Source organism: Desmodus rotundus, unplaced genomic scaffold (assembly GCF_022682495.2).
Source record: "Desmodus rotundus isolate HL8 unplaced genomic scaffold, HLdesRot8A.1 manual_scaffold_246, whole genome shotgun sequence".
In the NCBI taxonomy this organism is placed as follows: Eukaryota; Metazoa; Chordata; class Mammalia; order Chiroptera; family Phyllostomidae; genus Desmodus; species Desmodus rotundus.
This window is the reverse complement of record NW_026527309.1, coordinates 5,697-19,632: the sequence shown is the minus strand read 5'-3', so window position 1 is coordinate 19,632 and position 13,936 is coordinate 5,697. Positions and strand designations below refer to the sequence as shown.

General features: G+C 37.5%; 1 protein-coding gene and 1 non-coding gene across 3 annotated transcripts; both read left to right on the top strand.

The window, feature by feature from the left end:
• The first annotated feature begins 129 nt into the window (after positions 1 to 129).
• LOC112298214 (U6 spliceosomal RNA) lies at positions 130 to 235 on the top strand. Its single transcript, XR_002974120.1, has one exon. It is a non-coding gene; the product is annotated as a U6 spliceosomal RNA (small nuclear RNA).
• A 4,277-nt stretch (positions 236 to 4,512) lies between these two features.
• Positions 4,513 to 13,293, top strand: DPY30 (dpy-30 histone methyltransferase complex regulatory subunit). 2 transcript variants are annotated; one of them, XM_024553029.3, is made up of 5 exons: positions 4,513 to 4,615; positions 4,852 to 4,923; positions 5,009 to 5,056; positions 9,984 to 10,126; positions 12,933 to 13,293. In XM_024553029.3, the coding sequence occupies exons 2-5, from the start codon at positions 4,888 to 4,890 to the stop codon at positions 13,003 to 13,005; spliced, it is 300 nt and encodes a 99-aa protein (XP_024408797.1). In that variant the 5' UTR covers positions 4,513 to 4,615; positions 4,852 to 4,887; the 3' UTR covers positions 13,006 to 13,293. The 2 variants fall into 2 exon arrangements, with proteins under 2 accessions (XP_024408797.1, XP_024408798.1); XM_024553030.3 differs by having other exon boundaries at positions 4,542 to 4,751.
• The last annotated feature ends 643 nt before the right edge of the window (positions 13,294 to 13,936 follow it).

The following is a 13,936-nucleotide window of genomic DNA, read 5'->3' as shown; positions in this document are numbered from 1 at the left end:
GCAGGTTCAATTCCTGTCAGGGCACGTTCCTGGGTTGTGGGCCAGGTCCCCGGGTGGAGGTGTGCAAGAGGCAACGGATAGATGTTTTTTTCCCTCTCTTTCTCCCCCCACCAAAAAAAAAAAAAAATAGTACTCGCTTTGGCAGCACATACACTAAAATTGGAATGATACAGAGAAGATTAGCATGGCTCCTGCACAAGGATGACACACATAAAAATAAATAAATAATATCTAAAATAAAATAAAATAAGGTGGTATACGATCAGTTTGTGGTTTCAATAACTACAGAAATTTTAGGCAGATTTAAGGAAACCAAAGTAATTTATTTTTCCTGTGGGAATGGGGTGGGGATGGCCGAGGGGGCTGCTGGAAAGGAAGGAAGTCCCTTGGGAGACAGCCAGGCCATAGTCGTGCCATATTTTAGGCATTGTGAGGTACTGGATTTCCCCACAACCCTTTCAGGTGTTCAGAGGGGAAACTGCGGCCCAGATAAGACAAAGGAATTCTGAGTGCTTGGGGCAAAGCCAACCCCCGCCCCCACCCCCCCCCCCCCCCCCCCCCCCCCCCCCCCCCCGTCCCTGCTTTACGTGCTCTCCCTTCTCTGCTAAGTACTATCCAGGACCTCCCAGGAGGAAGCCCTCCCTGGGACCAGCCCCACCCAGGAGCCCTGGGGCCAAGAGATAATGTGAAATACCAATGGCAGACCAAAGGCAGTAAAAGCCTCTTTATTTTTATTTTATTTTTTAAATTTTTATTGTTATTCAATTACAGTTGTATGCCTTTTCTCCCCATCCCTCCACCCCCACCCCAGCTGAACCCACCTCCCTCCCCCACCTCCACCCTCCCCCTTGATCTTGTCCATGTGTCCTTTATAGTAGTTCCTGTAATCCCCTCTCCTCACTGTCCCCTCCCCACTCCCCCCTGGCTATTGTTAGATTGTTCTTAACTTCAATGTCTCTGGTTATATTTTGTTTGCTTTTTTCTTCTGCTGATTAAGTTCCAGTAAAGGTGAGATCATATGGGAAGCAACCCAAGTGCCCATCAGCAAATGAGTGGATCAAAAAACTATGATATATTTACACAAGGAATTCTATGCAGCAGAGAGAAAGAAGGAGCTTATACCCTTTGCAACAGCATGGATGGAACTGGAGAGCTTATGCTAAGTGAAATAAGCCAGAGGGTGAGGGACAAATACCATATGATCTCACCTTTAACTGAAAAGCCTCTTTCTAGGAAGAAAAGTAAAGTGGTATGACTACCTATTTCCTTTGTATTGCCCAAGTTTGTTTTTGAGAAGTGGTTTCGACATAAATTAGCATGGAATGGCTCTGAGTATCTTAAAATTGAGATATCAAAGTTATATATTATACCTATTATTTAGTAACCCATGACTTATTTATAAACATAAATTTTAGTTATTTGGATTTGAAAAAATAATAAAATCAACTTTTAAACATTCAAGATCATTTAGAACATTTTAGAAAAAATCTAAATATAATCTGTTATGAGAAATGGCAGAAATAATTGACAATTTAGATTGGAAATGATAAGGTTAGCCTTTTCATTTTTATTTCCTGAGATCATGTCTGTATTAATAAAAATCAAAGGAATGCACTGTATTTATGTCTTTACAAAGCTCATTTTGTATGTTCCTTGATATACCATTATTTCTGAGATGGAGCTAGTGGCAAGGGTGCTTGGGTATGGGGTTTGGTAAAGGAGCCAAGGGAAATATGGGTAGAGCAGTTGTCTTCCTATATTAGCCATCAAAAGATACTTCCTTGGAAAAGTGATTTATGGAATCTGGAATATATATTTGTAGGTTGTCTTGAGGAGTGGCTCATGTCCCTCCCCATAAACTGTGCTCAGAGGGCCCATTTACACTCAATGAATTCTACCATAGATTAATGCAAACACGTCTGTGTGTGCATGCACAAGCATGCTGAATCACGTTTTTTACTTCTCTGAGCTCTTTCTTTTCCACAAATTTCCTAAGAACTAAATAGAAGCAACAACAATAAAGTTAGAACATCATTATAATATTGAAGTAGATAGAGATAAAATAGGTACTTTAAGTTTACAAAGCAGTTCACCCATCTTGCCTCATTTGAGCCTCTCAATGAAGTAAGCATTGTTATCCTAATTTTATGTGAAAAAACGTGACGCTCAGAAGAGTTAAAATCTTTGGTTAATTTCACATGGCAAACAAGTGAAGGAACCAGGTTTTAATATTTACACCCAAATCAAGTGTTTCTCTACTACACATATAATATTATTCCTACATAGCTATTGCCTGTCTAATAGGTTAATGTTTTATAAATGGAATTTGCACCAAGTATGTAAAAAGGAGGTCAAGCACAGGTGTTCTTTATTATTGCAGCTTTTAGAATTCTAGTTCTAGAATCTTTAACTACTATCTCCTTAAAACTCCAAGAAGGACAGGAAGTCTAGAGTAGAACTTTGGTGCCAGTGCTTCTTTCCCTATGTAGTCACTCTTTTTGAAAGTATATTTATTGAATATAAGAAACAAACAAATACAAAGATGAGTATAGTTAAGATCTTTGTCTCCAAAGAGCTCAAAATCTAATTGTGTTTAACTGTACACAAAATAAAGGCAGAATGAGGAAGTACCATAATAGAAAGACATAATAGAAGCAGATGAGAAGAGGACTGCACAGTTTGACACAAGTTCAAATAACAGTTAAATGTCTTTTCAAGCTGTCCAGACAGTACACATTATTGAAAATTCCCTCATAATCATGGTTCCCAGGGCCTCATCTTTAGAATCTTTTAATTCATATCAAAACTTAGCATTCTGCAGTATCTTTAATTAACTTTATGCTTCCTCTTACTTTCTTGGTAATTCATTTACATCATTTCTGTCATTTTTTAAATCTGCCCATCTCTCTGCTGTAATGGCTTGTTTTCTGACTCTTACAATTAATAAATTGTAAAAGTAAAAACTTTGGCGAAACCTTTTTGTACACCACACTAATTCTTCTTCTTTAGTTTGAAAGAAACCTGGCTGACACTTAGTTCTGTGCTGTAGCCTTCAGTAATCATTTTTACATTGCCTTTTTTTTGTCTTCAGAAGTGTCAGGTGTATATATTAATATTGGATTTTGACTATGGATCAACTCAACTCAATTAATGTTGTGCACCTGCAACGTACTAGGCACTGGGTGAAGTACAAAGATATATAAGACGAGGTCTTTGCTATAAAGGAGCTCAGAGCCTAACTTCCTACTTTACTGTCAGTACTTAGAAAATGTAAATCGGCAGCTCTTCGTTACTTTCTGGAATTTGGTAATATACATTGAGGGCCTACTATGTTTGGGAAATGTATGGATATATTATAATATAACAGTGCACTTAACTATTGTCTTAAATTTCCCCAATTATTCTCTGGTCTTATTTGTTGTTATTTCCCACTCCTGAAAAGCACTTAATCTTCATTTGAGTCATTATGTTTACTAGTTGGTTTTTGTATTCTCTACTATGCACTTGCGTCTTTGCATCAGACTTACGTGAAAAATCCTCAGAGTGCTATGTGGTAGCTGTCACCAATCACAATCCTAATCAAGTATACATTATAAAACTTTAAAAACATACCCACAAGACTAGCTCCTAAACAAATTTTATTTTCTTTACATCTTTATACATGCAGTTTTTAGAGTAGCAAAATGAAGTTGTCCTCTACCTCAAAAAAAACTTAATGTGATAATCTTAAATATTTCCATATTTCTACAGTCATGATTTTGAATGGCTGATATTCCATTCAATCGATATGCCATAATTTACTCTCCAAATATTTGGTGTTTTCAAATTTTCATATTATAAAGTGCAACTACAAATTAGATTATTGAGCCAAAGGTATGAACTTTAACGACTGTTACTTAAAATTGCACTAAAATAAATGGAATTTATTTGAATTAAGACAATCCGATTTACTAGTTTCTGTTTACTACTTACAAATTGCGTGAAGGCAAATTATCCTTTGTATTTTGTACAAAAACAACAGTATCAATAGTATCACGTTTTGGAAAGCTTTGCATATTGCCAGTCTTGATACAGACGTAAGGTAGCATTAATATCGCATATTCACAACTTAAAGGACTTGAATCAAGGCTTACTACGAACCCCCCAAACACTGCTGCTTCGTTTGGCTTTAGAGTGAAACACTGACATTCTTTCGCAGACTGTTGAGCTTGGGTTTGAGATTTTTCTAGTTAGGACTACCGAGCAAGTGGTTTCGGTTGGGAGAGGAAAAGCTTGGGCAGAAGCTCTCCGGCAGCACCGAGCCCGGGCGGCCGAAACCCTGCCCGCGAGCGGGCAGTGGGCCTGCCGTAGAGGTGGCGCGCGCCCTGGCAGGGCAGGTCGAGGAATGACTCTCTCTCACAGCCGGGATGGCCCGACCTTGCCTACCATACTCTGCGAAAGGATTAGAGAAAGGTAGACTTCCCACGCCTCAGGGACATTCCTCAACCTAGGCCTGCGGGGCAGTTCTGCGCAAGCGCGTCAGACGTGCGACAGCCCTCACTTACGGCGGAAGCGGTTTGTGCTGGGAGTTGGTGGCGCGCTGCGGGTCTCTTAGGAACGGACGGCTCGGGCGCGGGTAATCAGCCCCCTTCACCCCTTTCATCACTTCTTGTAGGATCTCGGGATCGTGGAGCTTCCGGACCTGATGCGGCCACTCAGTCGTGGACTGTCTCTCCCTGCTTCTCTACTGCTCGGGGTGATCCAGCGCCCAGGTGGGGGTGAGGGGCGGGGTCGGGGGCTTCTCTCGACTCCGTCCTGGCGGCGTAGTGTTGAAATCTCCCGGGTAACACATGGTTGTTCTTGTTTTCCAAGACTGGTAGCCGGGGACTGTGACTTGCTGGGTCCGCCATGGAGCCAGAGCAGATGCTGGAGGGACAGACGCAGGTACTCGGAGGCCCTGGATTCATGGTGGCGGTGTGCAGCGGGAAAGGGTGGCCGATGTCTCTTTGACCTGTGTTTTGTTTTCTAGGTTTCAGAAAATCCTCACTCTGAGTACGGCCTCACAGATAACGTCGAGGTAACTCACCCGGTTTCTAAGCTGTTTCTGTGCGTCTCTGTAAGAGCTGGAGGAACTTGGGATCCATTTTTACTAGGTTGCTTTGCCCAAGGGAAAACTTTATCTTAATAAAGCAAATACTAGAAAATTACAGAGAGCTTGTTTTATTAGCAGTACTAACACTTCATGGTATTTAGACGTACAAATTAATTTTGAGTCAAGAGGTTGAGCTTGTGAAAGTGATACAAAGAAATACATGCATTGCTAGTGGAGACATGGAATCATTTTGCTTGGTGTCTCTTAATACATCTATTGGAATATTGCTTTGGAGAAACAGCACATTAAAATTAAGAAGGCCATTGTCTTTGTAGCAGAATTGTGTTGGTATAGTCAGCATTTAATAAATGTTGATTTCTTTGCAGAGTTCATTAGTCAGGTGCCATTGGAAGCTATAACATACATAGTAGACACTTTTTGCCTTAGATGGTTAAGTCTGAATTCAGAAAAAAACATGAAAAAGAAGGTAACTTTTATAGAGCTTTTCATATAAGTGCCAAGAGATTATTGTCTAAATGTAGAAGTTACTTTGTAAATGAATGAATAAATGATGGAAAAATTAATTAACCAGAGCTGGGTGGAATTGGTTAGGAAGACAGAGACTTCTGGAAGGAGATGTATGCCTTTTACTGTAAAAAGAAAGACATTACTGGTGATTAAGGTTGGATACATGGGGGAAGGAGCATTTCCAAGGACAGTAATAATAGTAACAGCTCCTAATATTTCCTTTTTTATTTTTGTCAAATGGAGAGAGAGAGAAAGAGAGACAGATACCGATTTTGATTTGTTCTATTTATTTATGCATTCATTGGCTGATTCTTGTATGTGCCGTGATCTGGGGTCTGACCCGCACCCTGCAGCCTTGGCGTATGGGGTTGTTGCTCTGACCAACTGAGTACCTGGCCAGGGCCTAGCTGCTAATATTTCTTTAGCCCTTTTACTATGTACCAGACACACTCCTAAGTAATTTGTATATATCTTCAGTTCTGTAAGGCTCAGAGAAGTTGAGTAACTTGTCCAGGGTTACCAGGAGGTTACTTGGAGAGCTGTGTGTTAAACCTAGGCAGGTTGACACTTTTAAAGTACAAGTAAATTGTATTGCCTATCTTGACCAACTCCTACAGTTTGCTGGCCTTTGGAGTGACTACTCTGTGCCTAAAAAATTGCTTGGAATGTTGATTGTTTGGTATCGGTTTATTGCTTTGATATCAGTACTGATAAGAGAATCTTTCTCTTTCTGATGCAATTTCTAGTTGAACTTAATCCTGCTGATGGGGTGAACATGCACTATACCACTTTGTTTTCCAGTTATTAAAGAGGCTTTTTTTTTAGGCATCAATAATCTTTTCTTCATGGTGTTTGTATATGATGCCAGAGCCATACTACTGTAGAGCAATGATACCCAAATGCTTTTTCTCAAACCAGAGACCAATTTCCATGGTAAAGGAGAAAAAAATGAGAATGAGTGGAATGAGTGTTTAATAATGATACGTTATTTGGTAATTGGTCTTCCTGCTTCTATAATTTTAAAATGCTTTTTCTTTTATGAATTAATGGTGATAGTAAAGTAATAATTATGTTTGTAAGTTTTTACTTGGCAAAATAAAATTAACCCTATATTCCTTCACTTCTTGTATTATTTTATTTCTAATTTACTTGTTTGTGAGATAGGAAAGTCTGAAAACCACTATTCTGCAGTTGCTGCTGCTGCTTTTTCCCTTATGATTACATTTTATTTCCTTTATTGGCTTATTAGTTACAGTTTCTTTAGGTGTTTGCTTTAGGGTTTATAGTATGCAAGTTTAACTTATCACAATTTACTGTCAAGTGGTGGTATATTTTTTCATTTATGGCAGGGGTGTCAAACACATTTTCATTGGGGGCCACATCAGCCTGAAGTAATATTACTTCAAATTATTTCCAAGTATTTTGTTTAACTTATTTGTGCTTTCCTGTGTATTCTTGAACATATGGGATATAATAACTGGTTTAATGGAATTACCTATTATCATTTGTGCCACTTCTGGGTCCTTCTGTGGATTGATTTTTCTCCTTATTACAGGTAGTATTTTCCTGCTTCTTTGTCACCTGGCAATGTGAATTTTACCTTGTTGGGTACTTGTTATTTTTGTAATCCTTCAAACATTTTTTTAAAAAAATTTTATTCAATAGCTCATCAGGGAGAGAGAGAAACATCACATCAGTTTGTTGCTCCACCCATTTATGCATTCATTGGTTGATTCTTGTGTGTGCCCTGACAAGGGATGGAACTCACAACCTTGGTGTGTGAGAATGATGCTCTAACCAACTGAGCTACTCAGCCAGGGCCTCAAACGTTGAACTTTGTCCTAGGAATTAAGTTACTTGGAAACAATTATTTTAAAATATTTATTTACTTTTGGAGGGAGAAAGAGAGGGAGAGAAACATCAGTATGCAAGTGGTTGCCTCTCACTACCCCCCATGTGGGGACCTGGCCCACAACCCAGGCATGTTCCCTGGCTAGGAATCAAGCCCTGACTGGGGATTGAATTGGCGATCTCTTGATTCGCAGGCTGGCGCTCAGTCCACTGAGCCACACCAGCCAAGGCTGGAAACAATTTTCTCCTTTTGAGGTTTGAGCTTCATTAGGTGGGTCCAGAACAGCCTTTGGTTTAGACCTTATTTTGTCTTCTTTCATATTCTACCCAATGCTTCATGTATTAGGAGGTTTTCCCATCCTAGGTCACAGAAACATGAAGCACTCCTGGCTGTGAGTGAAGTGCATAGGTGTGAGTGCCAGGGATTGTTCCTTCTGCTCATTCCATGCAGTTTTTTCCCTGACCTGGGGTAGTTCCCTGACACCTATGCACTGATAGGTACTCACTGGAAGGCTGGAAGGCAGTCTCCATTAGTGACTGACTGTGCAACTCTTTCCTCTCTGTGCAGCTCTCTCTTCTCCATGGGACTCTTCTTTAGTACTCTGCCCTACACACTCTAGATGGCTTGATCTCCCTGAGTTTTTCAACTCTGTTCTCAACTCAGGGAGGCTGCTGGGTTCTGCTTTGGTTCCCTTTTCTGCACTGCATCCTATTAAGTTCTCTAAGGCAGGAAACAGGTTGGGGCGTTCATAGGCTTACCTCTTCTTTCTCCTCATGTGATCATTGTTCTATACTGTTAACAGTTTGTGTACTATTACTATTTGTATTATAGTAGTTTGGAGATGTATATATTTTTAGATTAATACAGGATTTTGACCTAACTAAAGTTAAGCATAGCAATTTGGCACATACCGAATATTCAGTAAATATTTGAATGAAACAAATGAGAGGATTTGGTCAAGGAGTTTGTTATAGGATTTATAGGAATTACTTAGGTATTACTATTTCTTACTGAAGGCATTGATTGGAATGTCATGTAACCGACTAGTTTGTTAGGTATTATCTGTTGAAATTTACTAATGACTAATAAGTAACCAGTGGGCAAACAAATAGCTACTTTATTCATTGATTAGGTATAGAAGATTTTCTTATTAGGTCCCAAAATTAGATTGAAATCTTAACCAAACCTAGAATAGTTGCCTGACATAGTTATGGGAAGTATCCTTGGAAACCATGGTATATATTATGTAGGTATATCATTAAGGTTATTTTTTCCCCTTTTTATAAAGTAAAATTAAACCAAAAGGTAATGAATGTAGGAAAGTGTTTTTTTTTGGTTATTGATTCATTTATATTCAGTTTGAGTATGTTTGGAGCAAAATGGAAGTGCTCTTAATAGTGTTTTGTGTTTTAGATGGCTACTTATTTCTAGAGTAATTTCTAAATTTCTAAAATGGTAGGTTTTCAAAAGAAGGCAAAAATTTTCACTAGTTTTTGACACTCTGGATGCCAGATGAATATGTGAAAGGCCCCAGATGTGGGGGTTCTTAGGAGTGACATGTCTAAGTCACTGTTTCCTGAATATCATTCCAGTATCACCTTAATCATCTTTTCCATAGTGGTCATTTTCCCTTTTTTTTGTTACTACTTTTTACGTACTATTTTTTCTTTATTCACTTTAAAGAAATCATAGATGCATTTCTTTAAAAAAGAAATGTCAATGGAAAAAGCATTCTCCTTGGATAGAGGGCAACTATAAAAATGAAAACAATATAAAACAGTGCTAATATACAGAGTCTGGCAGAAGTAATGTCTGCTTGAGTGTGGCTGGTAGGATAATAATATGGGTATAATAATTGGTAGTTTTAATTTGAACATTTCACCTAAAATGTTATATGATATGCTTGAGTGTGATGTTGTTATGTTACAGAATTACATGCTTACGATTTTGTAATAAAAGAGTTTGTGATAAAAAAAGGGGCGTTATTTGTACTGGACCCTGTGTTTTAGCTGGATTCTATTGCCAATGGAAGGCCCCAAGTCTGAAGCCTATCCTATGTGTTGAAAGAGTTAAGCAAGTGTTACAGAAGTGTTAAAGACATATTAGCACCAAACTGAAACTTGGTCCTTGATACTATCTGTGATGAAAGAATTGAAATAGGACTACCTTTCTCACTGTGATTCAGTGCTACTTAGTGTCATGCCCAGACTTCTGGAAGCACACTGTAAGAAGGCATTCTCATGAAAAAAAGGAGGAGGACTTGTGTTTACTTCTAAAATGGCAGAGGGGAAAGTGAGAAAGAGTAGGATCTGGAGATATGACATTAAAAGAAAGATATGGTGGTGCTCTCAGAAAGAAGAAGCTTGAATGAAATTTAGAGATGGGTTTGATTTTATTTTGGCAGAGGATTTGCGGTTCAATACCAGTTTTTAGTCATTGGCTTGTCTTTTCTATTAGTGTCGTGTTTCCATTAACTTTTGTTTAGCACTCAGAATAAGTATTTGTAATATTCATGCTTGTTTTTTTGAATAGAGGATAGTGGAAAATGAGAAGATTAACGCAGAAAAGTCATCAAAACAGAAAGTGGATCTCCAGTCTTTGCCAACTCGTGCCTACCTGGATCAGACTGTTGTGCCTATCTTGTTACAGGGACTTGCTGTGCTTGCAAAGGAAAGGTAAGAGAGTACCTGCAGAGGGGTTATCAGAGAAAGCAAAATAAAGGCTTTTCTAACTGAAATATCATTAGCTATAGATAGTTATTTTCCTCTTTAAAGAATTCATAGATATTAAAGATATTTTTAAAGTCAGTCATAATCTCAGTTCAGATACTTTCATTTCTTTCCTCCTAGATCTTTGATCATATGCCTTGTTATAAAGATTAATAATCACAGTATATGTGTAATTTTTTTTAATCCTTGCCCAAGGATTTTTTAAAAAGATTTTATTTATTTATTCTTAGAGAGAGGGGAATGGAGGGAGAAAGAGAGGATGAGAAACATCCACGTGTGGAAGAAACATGGATTGATTGGTTGCCACTTGCGGCCCTGGCCTGCAATCCAGGCATCTGCGCTGATGGGGAATTGAACCAGTGACCTTTTGGTTCACAAGTTGACAGTCCACTGAGCCACACCAGCCGGGGCGAGAATATGTTTTCTTAGAGAGAAAGGGGGAGAGAGAGAGAGAGAGAGAGAGAAACATCAATTGCTTGCCTCCTGTGTGAGTCCGGAATGGGGATCAAACTCACAACTTTTTTTTGGTTGTGGGGACAACTCTCCTACTGAGGCACCCAGCAAGGGCAATGTATAGGTAATCTTATATCTCCTTTTTACTTAACTTTATAACATAAATCTTATTCCATATCTTTGCATAGACTTCATGATTTTAATTTAAATTATAATGGTACCACAATTAACATAGCCATTTTCTCATTGTTGAAAATTTAAAATCAGTTTCCTTTGTTATTATAGGTCACCAGGCAATTTATCTGTTTTTTTAATACCTCTTTTGTTTTCATTTAATTACTTTCCTATGGTAAATTCCCAAGAGTTGGTTTGCTAGTTCAAAGACGTGACTACTATTATGGTGTTTGACACTTAGTATCATATTTATGTCCAAAAGTTTATTCTTAAAAGAATTCCAATGTTATCATAGCCTCAACAGCATGAGTGTTACAAACAATTTTTGCCAAATTGTTTTGATTTACATTTATTAACAGGATTATGATTTTCTCTTTTCTGTGCATATAATTCCCCAGTAATTCTAAATTCTAAATTCTAAATTATTTTTGTGTAAGCAAATCTCATAAGTATTTTTTTGTAAGTAACATTAGTCATCATTTATTAGGTACAGATTACGTTTTAGTCAAAGAATAGTAGTAAATACTAGCAAACCAATGTAACTTGATAAGGAACTTGTCAGAGTTACACCTTATAGTTAGGGTGAGTTAATTGATTTAGAGTAGTATATTTATTTATGTAAAATTATATGATAAACATTGAATATTTTTATATTGTTACATTTATAAAACAGGATTTATTATTTATAGCTCTATTACTGACAGATGAAATATGGAAATCTTTTTTTTGTTCTTTATAAAAGGCTAGTAATTAGAAATCTTAATACTACTTTACATGCTAGAAGAAAAAAATTATGTAGTAGTTTTAAGTAATATGCTCTTAGTAAATACAATTTTTAAGTAAAGAGTCTGGCAAAATGATTTATCAAATTAATCTTGAAAAATGTTGTTTATGCTAGCCAGTTAAAAGCTCATTTAAAGTACTCAGGGAATATTTGGAGATCACTATAAATTGATTCCCAATATGTCGTCTCCTTGTAGGGTTTAAAAAGATGTTTCTCCCACTTTTCAACTTTGGATTTGTTTTCTCAGTGAGAATAATTTATGTAAAAGATTTATGTAAAAGTGATAAATATTCAATAACATCCTTAATATTAATTTTTTAAAATTTAGAGAGAGGAAGGGGGGAAAGAGAAACATTGTTGTTCCATTGTATGTGTCCTGACTGGGGATTGAACCTGCAACCTTGCCGTGTTGGGATAATGCTCTAATCAACTGAGCTACCTGGCCAGGGCCCCTTTAATTTTAAAATATGTTTAATTTCTCAGGTGTGCTATGTGGTGGCAGTATTTGAATTGATTTCAATTATTTGAAGAAAAATAGAAGTGACTTTGTTTTTAAGATTTTATTTATTTTCAGAGAGAAGGGAAGGAAGGGAGAAAGAGAGGGAGAGAAACATTGATGTGTGAGAGACACATTGATTGGTTGCCTTTTGCACACCCCCGCTGCGACCCGGCCCGCAACCCAGGCGTGTGCGCTGACTGGGAATCGAACCTTTCATTTTACAGACTGGCACCCAGTCCACTGAGCCACATCAGCCAGAGCAGAAATGACTTTTTAAAAAGAAACAAAACAGAACCCGTTCAAATGAATACCGCTTCCTTTGACTAGTCACTTAGGGAGTTAATCTAAATGTCATGGTGATGCTAGAGCCATTTCTCTGTATTGTTTTTGAGTTCATATTGGAGGATAATACTCATACAGAAAATTAAGAATATTATAGGTGTATGCACAGCTTGATGACTTTTCAGAAACCAAGCATACCTATGTAAGCTGCATTCAGATCAAGAAAAAATACTGCTGGCACCCCAGCACCCTTACTTGTGGTCCCTTCAAGTCATTGTTCCCCTGGCGTAAACATCATTCCGTTTTAGTACATTTTTGAAACTTCCGTTTTAGAATTGAGTTCATAAGCAAATTTCAGCCATACAATAATATCAATCCCTTTAAACTACATTGTTGGCTAACCTGCTTGCCTATCATTTACTGTATTGATTATACTACAAGTGGCCTTTGAGTGTAAAAAGAAAATTAAATTTTAAGATGTATTTTTATTATGAAATTAAATTTAAATGAACACATGTAGAATATACATTTCTAAATTTTGGATTTCTTTTCCTTTACAGACCACCAAATCCTATTGAATTTCTAGCATCATATCTTTTAAAAAACAAGGCACAGTTTGAAGATCGAAACTGACTTACTGGGAAGAACAGAAAAATTTGGTTTCTACTCTAGATTTACATGATTAAGAGGCAGCTTTAATTGCCATGATTTCCCCCCTTCAACCCCCCCCCCCCAACCATTTTGAAAGTATAAGAACCTTCAGGACAACAACTTGTTACTGGAGATGCAGAAGAAAACAGATTTCCCTTATTTTGATTTAATCACCATACTTATTTAATGAGTGTATTATGTGCAATTTTTTCTCAGATTGTCTTTAACTTTGTTTTTAAAATGACCTTCAAAATAAACTGTTAAATGTCATTACTGCAATGTAGTTTTTGTTCTCTATGGTAAATAATTTATGTGGTTCAGTTACTTTTATGACTTGCTTTTGTATCTGAGAATGCTGCAGGTTTTACAACAGCATAAAAATACATCAGACTCTAGTACAATATTAAAAAATCTCAAGTTTTTTTCAGCTTTGTTCCTGTTTCCCTTGGAGGGTGGAATCTGGGTATCTTCAGTTTTTAAAACCTACCACAGGTGATTCTACTGTACAGTGTAGTTGGTGTACATCCTGGTATAAGCACTGCAAAGGGTGTCCAATGTCCTCCCATGCTGTCAACCTTTATGGTAATAATATAATAATAGCTATCCTTGTAGTTCTAGTACGTGTCAGGCACAGTACTATTTTACTTATTTCTAATATAGCAACTCTGCAAAGTAGATACTGTTATTCCCATTTTGCAGATGAGGAAACAGATTTGGAGAGGATAAGTGACTTGCTCAAGACCACACTGGTAAGTGCTTGAATGGGCATACTTCTATTAGTATGTTGCCTGTAGCTAAGTAAGGAGTACATGTGCTACTTAATATCATCGTTGTTTTCTACAATAAAAAGCCAGCCAGTCCTTTTTTTGGGGGGGGGGGGGTCTGCTTACTTTGTCCTGTAGGAAGAAATGGA